Source organism: Salarias fasciatus, chromosome 12 (genome assembly GCF_902148845.1).
Source record: "Salarias fasciatus chromosome 12, fSalaFa1.1, whole genome shotgun sequence".
NCBI classification, from domain to species: domain Eukaryota; kingdom Metazoa; phylum Chordata; class Actinopteri; order Blenniiformes; family Blenniidae; genus Salarias; species Salarias fasciatus.
Window position 1 is genome coordinate 21,981,454 of NC_043756.1, and position 15,996 is coordinate 21,997,449.

At 41.2% G+C, this 15,996-nt stretch overlaps 1 protein-coding gene across 2 annotated transcripts in view; it reads left to right on the forward strand.

The window, feature by feature from the left end:
* The window catches only part of LOC115397632 (kinase suppressor of Ras 2-like), a 125,785-nt gene that overhangs the window by 21,368 nt on the left and 88,421 nt on the right, over positions 1-15,996 (forward strand). For both annotated transcript variants that reach the window (XM_030104051.1, XM_030104050.1), the window contains exons 4-5: positions 8,510-8,545; positions 9,486-9,987. In XM_030104051.1, the coding sequence (XP_029959911.1) occupies positions 8,510-8,545; positions 9,486-9,987 (538 nt within the window). The remainder of the gene's footprint in view (positions 1-8,509; positions 8,546-9,485; positions 9,988-15,996) is intronic.

Consider the following 15,996-nt stretch of genomic DNA (forward strand, 5'->3'; position numbering starts at 1 on the left):
CACGACTTCAGCCACGACAGTTGTAATAAATTGAACATGTTCAAGGAATGCAAAAAAAAGGAAAGGCGTGGGGAAAAAGTCAAGAACGAGCTATGTACATATATTTTCTCTGGAGGTATTTCTGCTGCATTTTTACAGGTAAACAGCGTCCTGCACTTTTGACTGCTCAGAGTTCACCACATTCTTTGTGGAACACAGTGTTCCACAGGTAGTTCAAGATTGGCGCAGGCGACATTAATTAAAAAATGTCCAGCATCTAGTTACCTAGCAGCGGTCTTTCCCATGAAAAAGAAAAAGATTCTCTCTTTTTTTTCTTTTTTTTAAATCACGCTGTGGATAGATCCAGGACAGTGGAACCAACAGAGGGAAAATTCTTTCCTGACTTTACTGGCTTAACTTTAGTTTTCATGGTGGGCTACGCTCTCTTTTTTCTTTTAATGTTTTTCTTTTTCTTTTTTCAAAAACTTTTGATCTGTGTTGTCTTATTACAACAGTTAGATGGTTGCAGTTTTCTTACAACGGCACTTGCATCTTTCACAAGCCTCCATCTCCATAAATTCTTATTACTGTTTTTGAACTAGGGAAACACTTTCAGTTGAACTCCGTTTTCAGTAAGAAGGAGTCCTCAAAGCTCCCTTCGTTATACTCATCAGCGGATTTACCTCTCCACTTCCAGATGTACGTTTGACTAACCATCACCACAACATTCATATAAATTGCATTAGTCCAACCTTAATGGATTTTGTGGTGGTGGCCAGTCCCTGCAGCCCTGTGGTTCTCAGGGTGGAGGGAGGTGGGGTGGGCTCCTCTGGGGGGACCAGAGAGCTCCAGGCCCCGTTTACATAATAATGTTTTCAAGTGAAAAATCTGAGTGTGCAAGCACACAACTACCAACAGCACCAACTAGTGACTCAACATGCTGACGATACAGTTGTCAGCGTTTGTGTGATTTCTGTGTAAGAGAGTGTGTGTAAGAGAGTGACTCCGAAAACTCCGCTGTTTCACAGTGTTTCATCGAACTGTCGCGACTGACTCACTGCACCATCTTGTGGAGAAAAGTGATATTACCAGCAGAGGCTTGTTGTCAGTTTTTCACCAATTACAGCAACTCAAACACATGTTTCTAACCATAAACTGTACCTGTAATGTCCTCAGTTTTTCTTTTTAATCAGATCACTGTGAAAAGGTCCCATGCTTGATTGGACTTTTCCAAAAAAACATAATTTGAAAAAAAAAAAAAAAAAAAAATTACAATAATAATACGGCTGACCAATTTCGGGCTTGTTCAGACATGTACTGATGTTTAATTAAATTCCTACATCACATTTGGTTAAAATAATAAAACTAACCTGAATTTGAGATATAGTTCTTGTTTTTCTAACTGTAAACAGTCAGACATAGAAACATGAATCGTCCTTTAGGTGTGATTTTGCAAAATTTTCTGCTGCATTTCTATTTGTTACAGGCAGAAGTAGCTGGTAGCAGCATTCACATTGTTTTGTGCACCGAAGCAGTAGTTGTTACATTTTTGACTCTATCAGCAGATTGTTTAAGGTGGCCTCTGGTTGTAAGATCTTGAACCAATGTCTCAGTTTTCATTGTCACGATTGCTCTTCTCGCATCTGAGATGGGACAAGATTTCTCAGCGTGACTGAGACTCCACCAGTGCTCTTTGTTTGATTTGTTTCACTCAGCATCCCTCCTTCTTTTGGACGTATTTGTTCAAACTGACACTGGAGTTGGCATTAAAACTCCTAAGAAGAAAGTCATGATCTCACCTCTGAGTTCAAAGCAAAGCTCCCTGCAGTCTTTGTTTCTCCATTTGTATTATTAAGTCCTTTTTCTTTTGTGGTTTTGCAGCTTCAGCCTCTTTCTCTCTCTCGGCTCTCCAAAAACAGGGCCTGGCCACACAGAGCCACTAATGGGCTCTGCAACCAGGGGGCTCGCTCGCTGGAGATGTGCGAATGCACCACAGCGACACGACCACACAGAGCGGCGAGAGGCACTTTTCAGAGAGACTCGGGGCGCGCATCAGGCTTTCTTCCCATTCCAGAGAGAGAGAGCGAGAGAGAGTGAGCGAAATGTGTTACAGTTTCAAAATATTGTTACATCTGCACACTTCTGTGCGTCTGTGGGATTGTGAAACATTTCTATCTCCTGCAAGAGCAACAGACTTGCAAATGTTCGGAAGGGTTAAACCTTCACATGAGAGCGTTTCAGCACTTTCACGCCATCAGGCAGCGAGCGGAGGACGTTCTCACATCTTGGACCTTTTTTAAAGACTTCTATATTTCTCTTGATAATCTGGAGGTTCTTACGAAAGTGCACATATATAATCGAGTGCTGTGAATGAAAGCAGAGAGAAGGATTTACAGATTTATGCACATGTTTTTTTTTGTGTGTTTTTTTTCCCCCCACAAAGAAAAATATGTTGCTCCAGTTTATGAGTCATCAGGAATTATGCCGAAATTGGCAGACGTGGACAATCCATACTCTTACAATCTTGGCAGTTTGTGTATCACATAATCGGAGCAGCGGCGACGCATAATAAGTGAATGTATGTGGCTCTGTGAGGTAATGGGGGAGGAAGGAAACAAATGCAAGTTAATAGAATTTTTCACTACAGGCTCTTGGGATTGCGGTCCACGAGTTGCAATGAGGATGAGTCATACAATTCGGAGGCAGCCGGTCGGTCCTTTGTGCCGCAATATACACACATTACCCAGCCCGCCCCTCTAGACGAGCCCCCCCCACTGCACACACACACACACACACACACACGGGCATACAAACATTTTCATCAGGAAAAATTCTCAACCGCTTCCTTCTGTTTGTCAGGCTAAAAATAAAAAAAAAGTTGATCTGGAGTCTGCCTCCCCTTTCCCCCCCCCACCCATCCCCTTGAACAGCTGTAAGAACCGTATCTTTGCCCCAACCAGAGACAAGTTTACATGCATATGAACACCTAATTGGCTTCAAATGCCATCAGCAAACAACACGAAGAAGAAAAGGCACCGGAGGGGGAGGCAGAGAACATCCCAGAAAAACGGGACTGAAAAGAAGATGTGTAGGAGAGTCAAGTGAAGCGAGGGAATAACATGAGAGGAAATACAGTTGAAAATAGACAATGACAACGGGAGGTGGGGGAGAAATGTTTTCACGTCGAGAGGAAAAAAGCCAGTGCAACACAGGGAAGGAAAAAGACTAGAAGAAGCATTGACCGATTCCCCCCCCCCCCCCAACCCGACTCCCGTCTTCCTGAGCGCTCCCGGGTGGTCCTTATAGGCCGTTAACTAATTAGCGGAGTCAAACTTTGAGTCCCACTGATTACACTCCCCTCAACTCAAAAGAGTGGTGATTAAAAAAGGGGGCAGTGCATCTATTGAACACAGCCATTGCCCTTTTCACCAGATCCTGTTTACAGTGGCAGCGAGATAGGCCAGCCTCTGTCCTGCTGGCATTTCCCTGCCATTTAGCCTAAAGAAGCAGCACATCCTCAGGTAATTAGTGCAATTATGAGGCTGTTATCAGCTTTTCTCAAAGCTCCTCCGTGCTTTAAGATCGTCCCATTATTTGTGCGCTATTTGCATCGGTCACTGCAGAGGAGGCGCCGTCGCGAAGGCTTCAGGTGTGTTGTGAGGATGGGGCAGTGCGACAGCAGGCAGTATCTAATGGAACAAAATAGTCTTGAAGGGTTTGATAAAACCAAGTGTTTTGGGGAATTTTTACATTTTTTTTATTCACTTTCTTCCTACAGATAAGAACACTGGCATTATGCACTCCCCTGATTGTTAAAGGCTCCAGAATTGTTGTTTTTATGACTTTATGACTTTTCTTCATGCACGTATTGAGATTTTCCATTAATAGATGTGTTGATAAGCTGAAGATCTGCAGAGCTAATTAAAACATCTAAATTGGATTTATTTTACCCGTATTTTGGTCATAAATATTGAATGCATTTGGGAGTTGATAATATCTGAAATGACTTCTGTGATTGTTTTGGTACTAATAAGTGTTACAGGAGTGGATGGACTGAGGTTTATCACGTCAATGCAGCACAAAATACTTTCTTAATATAATAATTTTTTTTTTGTTTTTTTAACGTTTTGTTCGAAGGCTATTAAACTATTAAAGGTGTGGTTTCCGAGCTTGTTTTTCTTGGAAGCCTCCCAATTGACATAAAGAAAAAGCTGCAGACCCCCTCTCCACCCATATGTACAACACAGCTGACCACTCAATTAAATTCAGCTTTATTTAAATGGTGTCAAGTACAATACGGTCATTTCTTGGCACTTTTTGCAGGGACTTTTCTTTTTTCTATGGCTGTATCTCTGTCACATCAATTGATGCACTTTGCACCAATATAGCCCCAAAATAATTTATCTATCTATGTATCTATCTTTCTATCTATCTAGAAATACTTTAATCAGCACTAATGAGCATTAGCAACAAAATATATTTTCATTTTTAGCTTTCGAGGTCCAGCTTTAACTACATATCACATCTAAAATTGCTAATTTTCTCCTTCAGCAAAACAGAATTTCGTTCTTTTCTGCTTTGCAGACAGTATTCCTGCTAATTTGGAGCTAATTAGAGTAGAACAACATCGAAAAGGTCCAGATGATTATGCATTTGTACATCTTTTTTGGTGATTGAGGTATTGATTGCCTGAACACAGCTCTGATGATCATTTGCACAGTTAAAAATTAAAATGTATTTCCACCATTGCATTTGTTTTTTAAATGAGGCTTAATGCATTTGAAAGAAAGCGAATATAAAAGAAAAAGAAAATGCAGAATGCTAATGTGATGTAGGAATGCTTTCACCTAAAGTGATTGAGGATAATCAAGCCTTGATATCAGCAGAGTGCGACTGTACACTTTACGACCCTGGAGGATGGGACAAATTAGAAGAACTGACGTATATTTTATTTTCATATCAAAGCAACTTTCTGAATGTACTTTTTTAACAAGCACAAGGCACACAAATGAACTTAATTCACAAGTCTCAAAGGGGTTTGTGCTCATCCTGTATTGTTCTTCTCATTTAGCGTGGAACTGTTTTTGGTTTGCCTCGGGCCTTTTGCTTAGGTGATATAATGTGAAACAAGAAATTCATAAAGTCAGGTCCTGTTACTATTTTGCTGAAGCAGTTGCTAAGATACTGGCGCACTTCATGAATCGACTCATTACTTGAAGCAACAGCTTCACGAGTGGGATTCAAGTTCATTGCTCCGCCTGTAGAGATATTTCGCTCAGGTTTCAGCTTGACTGGCACTGTCAAAAGTATTTAAAAGTGATGCATGGGTGTAATTACCAAAGGGAAGCTCAAAGTTTAAATTGAAGGTGATTGGCTGACTTTTTCAAAAAAACTACCACTTTTTTTTGAATGAGTGTCTCAAACGTGCTCTGCGTGTTCACTTTTCAATTCAGTTTTATTTGTACAGCTGCAATTATAAGATAGTAATCTAAAAGCACTTTACATTTCAAAAACCCCAGCAAAAAAAACACCTAACACCAGCAAGCACAGGCAACAGTGGAATAAAAAAAACTCTTTGAAGAGGAGGATCCCTCCAGAATGTCCAGACTCAGAGGGTTAGAGTGTTCAGGGATAGTGAGACAGAAAAGGACAACAAACAGCTTGAATTCCCTGCAGACCGATGGAGGAAGGAACAGATCACAGACTTGTAACTTCACAGCCGAAGATCACTGCAGGAAGTACAAACAGAGGACAGACGGCGGGAAACAAACATAAAGTTAAAGACATGCAGTAGCAACGCATACATCTACGTAGAGTGAACAGAGAAATACATTTCCTTTGAATGATGGCGGCCATGCCCTCAGATTTCTGCCATGTCCAAGAAGATGGGCCGTCGTGATGACATCTATCAATTACACTTGAGATCTATGGTCTTGTGTCGTGATAGAGTGACGAAATGGCGAGTGTCATGGTCGTGCGGCCGCCCTGGGTTAGCCCATGATGTCCATTTCACTACACAGCATGGAGACTTGTTTACATAACGTATCACGCAGCTCCTGGGATGTCTGTGAAATTGTGACTGTGCAGCATCGTGATTGTCCTTGCGTGTCGACAATTGATGCAGCCAGCGTCGTCATGGTGGGAAACATGTTGTCGGACCCAAATCCGTGTCACACATTGTGTCAACTAATGAGTTTATAAGACTGATAAAGTCATGCAGTCTGGAGATGGTTGAAGGTCTCATAACAGTCTAAACTTAAAGCAGATTAACTGGCCCATGCTGACTTGAGCATATTAGAAAATTTCAAGTCTGTTCTCAAAAAGATGCTGTTATCCACCTGGCTTCAAATTAGGCATTGGTTCCACAAGAGAGGAGCATGATAACTCAGATCTCTGCCTCATATTCTACTTTTGGAAACCCGGTACCTCCAATCAGCCAGAGAGCAAAGTGCTCTGCCGAGATAATAGCGATACTATCATCTCTTTAGGTTCTGATTGAGCCTGTGATTGTTAGGAGATTTAAATGTTCAGAGAAGAAGTTTAAATTCCATTCTGGCTTTTACAACAGGAAAGCCAATGACGAGAAATGGTTCAGGCATTTCACGCCTTTCGACCTGCCTGAAAGCAATCAGCTTCCTGTTGCCTCCCAGCGGTGCCATCGGCCTCAGTGGTGTGACCCCTTAACTGGCTGTTCATTAAGGACCATAATGGGTCCAGCTCAACTTTTCCGAGTGGCCTGTCGTGGTTTTGATTTCTGCTAATAAAGGAGGTCTCATTGACCACCCCCCCACCCCCACCTCATCTATTTCTGCATTGGTGGACAAGCACTCTCTGAGGCCCACTCATCCCTCCTGCATCTCGATGGCGATCTGAGGGGTTTTAGTGGGGGTGAGGTTTGGGTTCAGACACAATTATGTGAGTGTGGCTGTCAGCCGTTCACACTGAAGGGCACAGCGGCGTCTCCTGCTCGACTTAAGAGAACCTGGCTAATTTGCAGAGGTGTGAATCTACAGCGCTTTCTTTGAAGGTACATGTCAATTCAAAAAACGACTGACAATAAGGTGGTCTGCCTGCAGATCTTCAGACTGCTCTGTTTTTCATTTTGTTTTTTTTCTCACACAGAGACATATTCTGAGCAGGGGGATACGTAACCATGTGGCATGTTGAGCTGAAAACCAACAGGCTGCCATGACAACCAACACAACACCAGCTCCACTGATTGGAATCGACATCAAGAAAGCAGAAAATTATTACCGACTGCTTTGTTTGATTGTGATACATTGATTTATTCATTCAGTTATGCAGAAATATAAGTAAATCCTTCATGAGTTGTTGGCACTTCTAATGAACATTTGATTCTTTCTTGCACAATAACTGTTCTAAACGATGATGTTTTAAAATCATCAAGACATACAAGTGAGTGATAGGTATTTTAGCTTCTGTTCATTTACCTGACTTCCCCTCTTCTGCAACTGGTGCTCATTGAAATGATTTAGACTCAAACAAGGTTATTGCTCAACATCGCTCAAGTCTGCATATTTTTGGTTGACATTGATGTGGAAAGATTTTAAAGAAATCAATTTCCTACACACTTTTCAAAAGTTGAAATGATATAATATTGTGAATCAATCCATTCATTCCTACAACCATCCATTCAATTTTTTTTTACTTTATTTGGCCAAAACAGAGAGACCATTTTAGACGTTCTTTATTACAGATTGCGCCAAGGCTTCCACACGTCTTTCTAGTTCAAAGACAAAGAAAAGAAAAAGATACAGCCCAATAAAGAAGCAGTCATTGGCATTTGGTGAGCTGGAAGCTATTTCTCTTAACAAAAAAACAGGAGAATAAGTTTTGTTTCAGAAGCACTGAACATGACCCGTGGCAAACAAATAAAAACCTGTAATCCCATCCACTGAGACAACTTAAAATACTTAAAATAATAATAAAATGGGACTCTTGAAAACCCGCATGTATCGCATCCCTCGTGTGTTGGAGTTGTCTCTTCATACAGCTCAGCGTTCCCTGCGGCCTCTTCTTCTTCACATTACGAAACAGGAAAAAAGCCGCTGACTCCCGCCTCGCCTTCCCTTTAAGTTTTGCAATTCAGCTGGGACGCTTTACGGCACATATTTCTCTTGATTCATTTGATGTTGCTTGTGTTGATATTGCGTTTGAAGTTTGTGTTTTTGATGCTCGTAGTTCCTTGGAGACATGTCACAGGGAGGAGAGATAATGACATACACAAAAGGAAGGGAAAATAGAATTGCATTAACGTCGGTCAATAGAAGTTTTTTGAAGCCTGTGAGGTCAGTTTTACGCAGACTCAGTCGAGCATGAGGAGCAGCATCTGCATCTTAAGTGTGTCCAGGATCAATTCTACCAATATTATGTTTTGTTTTCCTCAACACCCTTTAGGCAATGCATAAGTGCAGATGGAAAGACAAGCAGACCACTGTAGACCATTTCAGCTGTTTCTCTTCCAGATCAATAAACACACATTATTTTTTTTTTTTGTTTCTTTCTGAAGAACAACTTGAGGAGGATAAATTGCACAGTAACGGAGGTAAAGTATTGTCATCTGAGCTCAAAAACACTCATTTTGGCTGCTTACATTCAAGCTTTTTTCCCTTCTTTCTTTTTTTTTTACCTCCTTTGTTCTTTCTTTGTCATTCCACTGAAAGTTTAGTTTCGGCGAAAAGTATATGTATTATGACTCATGCAGCTTTGCCCTCTTCTGTTGTCATTTTTCTGTCATTGCTCTCGTTCCATTCGCTGATGCCTAATCTGCTCCACATCAGCATATTCGAACGCCACTGCACTACTAATACGTTCACATCAGATAACAGCAAAGTAAATTCTTCATTACGCAAATTGAGCACATTAGCTTGTTGTAAATGTCTGCCTGCTGCCAGGATAACAGCTACTGTCGCAATCAAGAGATGGTGCTAATGGATGTTTTAGTATTAAATGCACAAGGGGAACCAATTTGCTTTCACTTGATATTTTATATTACGCACACAGGTTTATCCAAATCATTTATATATACCAACTAGAGTTAAATATCCATTTATTCTCTTTAATATGTCATTAATCTTAGTGGTTTGATTTTTTTTCCATCATACCACTGTTTGAGGTTTCACCTATGTAGGTGCTCTTTGTGTGGGAAACAATTTTGGACTTCAGATTGAATCTTTCTTTCTTTTTTTTGAAGATCACAGTTTGCTTTTTAAAAGGCATAATTCATCATTACAAAGCAGCTCCAGCAAAAATAATGAGGTCTGTAGAGTAATGGTTCCTGTTAAGTTTTTCAAAGGTCGTTTTCTAACAGCTGTGAGCAACATCGCTCCATAGCTTGAGGTACAGAGACAGATCAGGACATTGGCAGCGTTAATTAACACTTCATGCATGGCTTTGTAGTTTGCACGAAACCTAAAAGTGTTCATTGTGTCACAGCCAAGTGATTTTTTTTTTTCTTCTTTTTTTTTGTTTCAATTTGTCAACAGGGAGCCAGGTGAAACAGGACTGGTCCATCCAGTGGCCCACCTCTGAATCCGGCAAGGAAAACACCCCGGTGTGCCAGCCGGAGGCCAGTCAGTGGATTCGATTCCAGCTCTCTCAAAGCCCCAAAGTTCAGTCCAAGTACAACCAGCACATGTGCCACAGCCCCCAGGCCCTGCCCCCCCCTCTGTACGCCGATCGGCTGACGGTCGACAGCCCTGGCACAGGGCTCTTCCCTCCTCTGGAATCCGGTCATCGATCCCTGCCCCCGTCACCCCGTCAGAGGCATTTTGGCCACACTCCTCCTCGGACTCCCTTAGTGGTCAACACCATGACCCCGCCCGGCACGCCTCCCATGCGGCGGAGGAACAAAGTGAAGGCCCCCGGAACGCCCCCTCCGCCAAGCCGCAAGCTCATCCACCTGCTGCCGGGCTTCACCGCGCTGCACCGCAGTAAATCCCACGAATTCCAGCTGGGGAACCGCTTGGAGGACACACAGACACCAAAGTAAGGAGCTCCATTCTCTGGAATTTTTGACAAATGCCACCAAACTCATAAAACTCATATATGTGAAAATGAGGCATATACGCACTAATGTTTCAGTCAGGATTGCACACACCCTCTTCCTCATCCCCCAGATGGTGCATCTCAGCAGTATACCAGAGATCCTACCTGTTCCCCAGGGATTATAAAGCCTTGACCTGTCACTGATTTGACTGGATATTACGTATGTTTACCCTGCAGCATGAGGGCTGATGGGCCAATCAGAAACAGAGTCATAGCGAGGCAAATATTGTTAACCGATAAATTATATCGAAATTATGTGACAATGAGCAAATACTATTGATGGAAAAAGAAAGGAAAAACTACATTCATGGGCTGATTTAAAAAAAAGGCAACAACTGAGAATGTACCTTGTTGTTCAGGGACTACGGCGCCACTGTTGCTATGGCTTCCTATAACAAAGAAAAGGAATGATCTCTTGATTTATAGTTGACTTAAAATTGCCCACGGGGTGAGTGCATGTGTGAGTGAATGTGTTACCGCTTGTTAGCTTTGTGACCTAGCGACCTATCCAGACGTGTATAAAACAGGTAAGGAAGACGGGTGGGTGAAAAAATGAATTGGTGGAAAGCAGAATAGACATCAATGTCAAAATTCTGCACAAGGAATATAACATGGAGGCCTGAATACATTCTATCTACACAACTTATTAACTTTACAGTCTTCTGCCACGTTTCCCCGTTCCAGCGCTTTTCACTGAATCTGAGAACTTTTTCAAAGTGTAGACTTTTATGTCCTGTCTTTCTGCTCTCCTGTTGCACAGTGTTGCTAAGATTTTTCCTTTTCCAGATACAATATACCTGATAAGTATGGTCCAGAACCGATCTGCTAAAGATCCCCAAATGCAATCTCATCTGACCCAAGTAGCTTTAAAAAGGAAGTTTAGGACCATCTGTCTTTATAACAGTTTCATTCAGGCAAAAACTTCCACCAGATCCCAATCAGATTAATTCCCTTGGAGGGCATCATGGCCCATAAAGAGCTAACAGCCTGTCGGTGGAGATAAGGGTCCTTCGGGCTCAGTTCCTGACCAGCCATCCCTTCGTCTGGTGCTATGCTGATCGGATTTAGCCATAAACAGGGTCCACCATCGCAAGGTAATCAGGAACCAGAGTCTGCCTCAGGAGAGCAGCTGTCATTTTCATAATGCCATTACATGGCTGTGTCCTATCACTGCTACACTTGGTAAGTTAATATTTAGGAGTTGTCTTTTGCTTTTGCGGCGGCCATCTGGGTTGTATTTGACGTGTGTGTCTGCTTCTACACGTCTATGTCGGTCGGTGCGCGCTCCCATGTATCCGCCCAGTGACGAGTGGATCACAGCGGCAGTGAAAAAGCTCAAACGGCATTAGAGAATTGATTACCGGTCCCCGAGCGCTGATAGACTGCAGGCTCTGAGTTGAGCCACTCTAATCAATGACCTGTGTGTGCCTGGAAATGTCGCAACTCATTGAGGCAGGGCAGATCCGCTGGCTTCTCTGATAGCCAAGCACCTCTCGTAATAAATCATAATTGGTTGGAGAATGGCGCTGGCAAGCATCCGGCTGGCCGTTTCACTTCTGGCATGAAGCACTTGTTCTTGTTTTCTTTATATAGGAGAATTGGCTTTAATTCAAGGTTTGCTTCTATTATCATCTGACCCAAATTTAAGTATCTCCATTTCTGCATTTCTTTAATCTTTCATCTAGATGCCTCTTCCAGTGTCTACCCCAATGTCTATGGGTAAAGACTTAGTTAGAAAATATTTCTTTTGTGCTGACAACTCCAAATTCATTTTCTGAAATTCAATCAAATTACATTCCTATATAGCTGCTTTCAACATGATCCTTACATATATGGCACCATATTACTGAACTTGAAATTTTAATAAGCCCGCAGTTGCCCTTAGGTTCTCATTTTCTTGTGCTTAATTGCCTGGCACTGTGGCCAGGACACAATAACCAGGGATTACCCTTTGGCCCCAAGAGACATTCTTCTCCCTTTATCTTAATGAGATATGGCCTAATGTCTGATTATCACTGCATAATACTGCGCCAACAAGACTGTGTATATGCGAGACTACGCAGTGAACATTGTTAGTGGAGAACTCCAGTACGTTTTTTGCCTGACAGATATGTCACTTTTCAATTTGTGAGGATGGAATAATTGGTCCTGGCCATGCTTTGCCATGGAAATGTTTCAAGTATGTTAATTAAACTATAAAAATGTACAAAAACCTGCCAAAAGGATGCATTGAAAACTTAGTGATTTTGGTAAATACATATTAGGTGCAATATTTCATATATTTCAATGCTCACATCACCCAAAGAACCAATACTTGATTGCCATCTTAAATATACGGTGTTGCCTGACAGCAGCAGACATGTCATGAAGGTCAACATTTCGAAAATCTAGTGGCTGCAGTTCAGCTATTAAAGTGGGTTTTCTTCCAACCTAAAGATCTATGGTTTGGCCCCCTAGTTTCGCAGTCTGTGTGTTGAAGTGTACTTGAGCAGGACACTAAAAAGTTGCTTCCAGTGGAGGTCGAGCACCTTTCCTGGCAGCAGTCAGTTCATGCACACACCTCACACACTGGTGCTAAATGAAGTCCATCCATCAGTACAATTTGAATTCTTTCACATGAAGATGAATCTTTGAATTCCTGGTTCAACATGATTAAACTGTGATCATTAGTTTGCATCACAGACATTTTTTAGGTCTTCAGTACAACAAATCAACAAATAAGTTCACATAAAACCTAAACCCAGTGGCGTAGACCAGGGTCTAGACCAAATTATACCAAAAAATATGTGACAATGAACAAATACAGTGGATGTATTTTCTCTAAATAGAGTAGTCTTAAATGCCGCTGTTTATAAAAAATGAAATTTCTAGGATGTTTTTAAAGATGGCAAAAATCGAGAAGAAACCGTTTTTTTCAGGAATCCCTACACCACTGCCTGAAGCCAACAGAAACTGTCTGGGAGAAGCTGAAATCTGCCTCTGTAGCAGAAATCCTGATAACCTAACTGCAGTGTTGGAAACTTTCTCGAACAGTATTGCATTACTGTAACACCACTCACTTTGAATGCAATGTGAAATTAACTGTCTCCTTTTAACTTAATTACAAAGTTACAATTACTAAAGTGATCATGAATTTTTTACTTGGGTGAACTGTTCGGTTTACAGCTATTACATAAACATTAGTTCACCTTATTAAAAAAAAATGTGCTTCAGTCTACATGTTGGAAATGATCTCAGCTCATTCTCGTCATAGCTACTGAAAAACTGCAACCTCTTGCACAATTGAAGAGTTTTGCTGTTAAAACTATTTAAGTGCGTAACTTCAGGTGAACTCTGAGTGATCAATCATGACCTACCAACTCTGACATCTCAGCTAATGTGCCATGATAATGTAGCCAATACAATTTTGCGCAAGTTACTTTTCCAATCAGATACTTTTTATGAACTTGAAAGGTAACTTCTTGGAAGAAATAACTTAATGAAAGTTTTATTTTCTTTCCCCATTTAATTAAATGGATTTCGGTGGTGTAGTGGTTTGCACTGTTCACCTCAAAGTGAGCCTTTCCCCGGTTTGAATAAGGGCCTCATGAGGATGTCTGTGTTGACGTTTGAGTGGCCATTCTGATGCATCAACAGCATCTATTTTAGGGCTTTTCATTATTAGCCGCACAAGGTGCCTTTCAGAAGTTGACGTGTCTATAATCATTGTCTGAAAATTGTTTCTTGCTGCCTTTTTTCGATGGCTAAACTCAGCAAATACTGTGGCTTGCCCGCATGGACCCTCATCTTCTGCTTTATGGCTCTGTGCCTCTTCGTTTAATGTGTTTGTCTGTGTGATAATGTGTTTTGCTTTCAGCTCGCTGTGAACCACGGGATGGTTTCCATCCCTCCGCAGAAATAATGAGCAAATTGCCGCCTTACAGACGTGCTCAGTATTATCTATGAAACCAAGAAAAGTCTCACTCTGAGTCGAAACAGCTGCCAATTCTGTGAGCAGCAATGCATAAGTAAAGCAAACTTTTCACCTGTGCAAGGAAATTGGAGTCTTCCTCCTCACCACCTGTCAAGCTAAAGTCCAAATATATTCCGACGTGGATAAGAACTGATTTGGTCCTCTGACTCTCAATGAAGATATTTTACTTTCTTCACTTTCAACCACTTCTTGCTGGGTAGTTTCAGCTGTCTTTTTCTGAGTGACAAAGCAGAAAGCTTTACAGACTCACAGTCGCATCATACGGCGGCACGAGATTCAAACGATTTCAGGAGGAATTAAAGCTGACTTCATCTCCAGATTTCCAGTAGCTTGTAGCACAGATGATGTTCAGGTCAGAAAATTAGTCATTGTCATGAACAAAACAACATGCCGTGTTGTTTAATTGGGACGCATCTGTTGTTTTAAGCTTGCAGTCGTGTAGGAGTTAGTGGCACCTTGTAGGGAGGTTGCAGATCACAACCAACCTTCACTTCCAGAACATCTGTGATGGCTGTGAAGAAATAGTGAACACCCTCTTTAGAGACACTGTTTGGATCTTATTTGGACTACTGCAACATACAGTATGTATATATGTAGGTAGGTCACCCAATATATACACAATGCTTCTTAGTTACAGGTTAGTCTAAGATGCTTCTTACCAGTTCGAAGCAGTGACTCATAAATGAGTTGTTTCCCATCTGTCAGTTCATTGTGGGATACAGTCAGGGAGGTAGCCTGCTCTGGAAGATACTTTTTGCTGAATCACTTTATTGGTGGACTGACAGCTTTGAACTTGTTTATGAATTATATTTTTCATATTACAATGAGCTAGTGAATGAATGATGAATATTAGCATTGATTTGTTGAATGCTGCATTTTCAGATCGACGAAATATCAAATATGAGCTTCCTGATCCGTTCTGAAGCGAATGTGAACAGTGTGCACTCCATCATCTGTATCACTTGATCCAACTTTGGGTTGCAAGTCCCAACTGACTTTAGGCCATCATGGAGAAAACAGATACACTTGCGGCCAATTCAGCTGATCTGCATGTGTTTGGAGGAAACCATAGCGCCCAGGAAGAATGTGCAATCTCCACACAGGCAAGGAATTGAAGCCTGCAGGTGTATTGTAGATTGAACATGCCATCAACATTATTAATTAGAATATTTAAGGTTAATTTTATAATTTGCACTATTTTGTCCAGATAGTTCCTCTCGGGTAGTTCAAAATTATAATATAATTCATAAGAGGACATGTATTAATCTGCAAAGTTAAGGTCTTATTTTCTATGAGAAAAAAAAATTAAGTGATAATATCTGCAAAGACGCTACTGGATAAATAACTACTGATCAGTCACATGCCCTCCACAAATAAAAAAAACAGGCCTGTTGACACTCATACATGTATTTTCCTTCTAAAATGATTCACTGCCATTCTGTGTAAAGTTTGTTACTATTGCCTCTTTCGGTATCAAGCTTCAACACAGAACTCTATTACTAAAGAAACTAAGATGTGTTTGAGCCAAATATCTACTGTACTGTACGATTACACCACGGAACACCTAATTTACTTTGAGAGTGTCTGTTTTCCATTAAGAGTTCTTAACGGTAAGTTAATATTTTCTTATTACTTTCACGCAGCTGTGTTTGAATCCATTGGGCGGTATTGTGAGGTTTTGAGCTGTTCCTATGGTAATGACTCAGGTTCCACTTGATAGATGTGATGTAAAAATAGACCTTCAGGCATGACTTTAACCAGTAGCATAATCTTGCCTATTAGTAGCAAGTGAAGTAATTTGCGAGATGACACTGTGTCCTTTCTTTTAGCTGGAAAGCCCTTCAAGAGGTCTTACATCCTTTTTCTTTTCTTTTTTCTTGGGTGAACCCACTACCATCGAATTCAGCCGAGCATGACGCAGCAATGGAGGCCTTCATATTTGTATTTTTCAAACTTTGCCAGCTTTCCTAAAATGT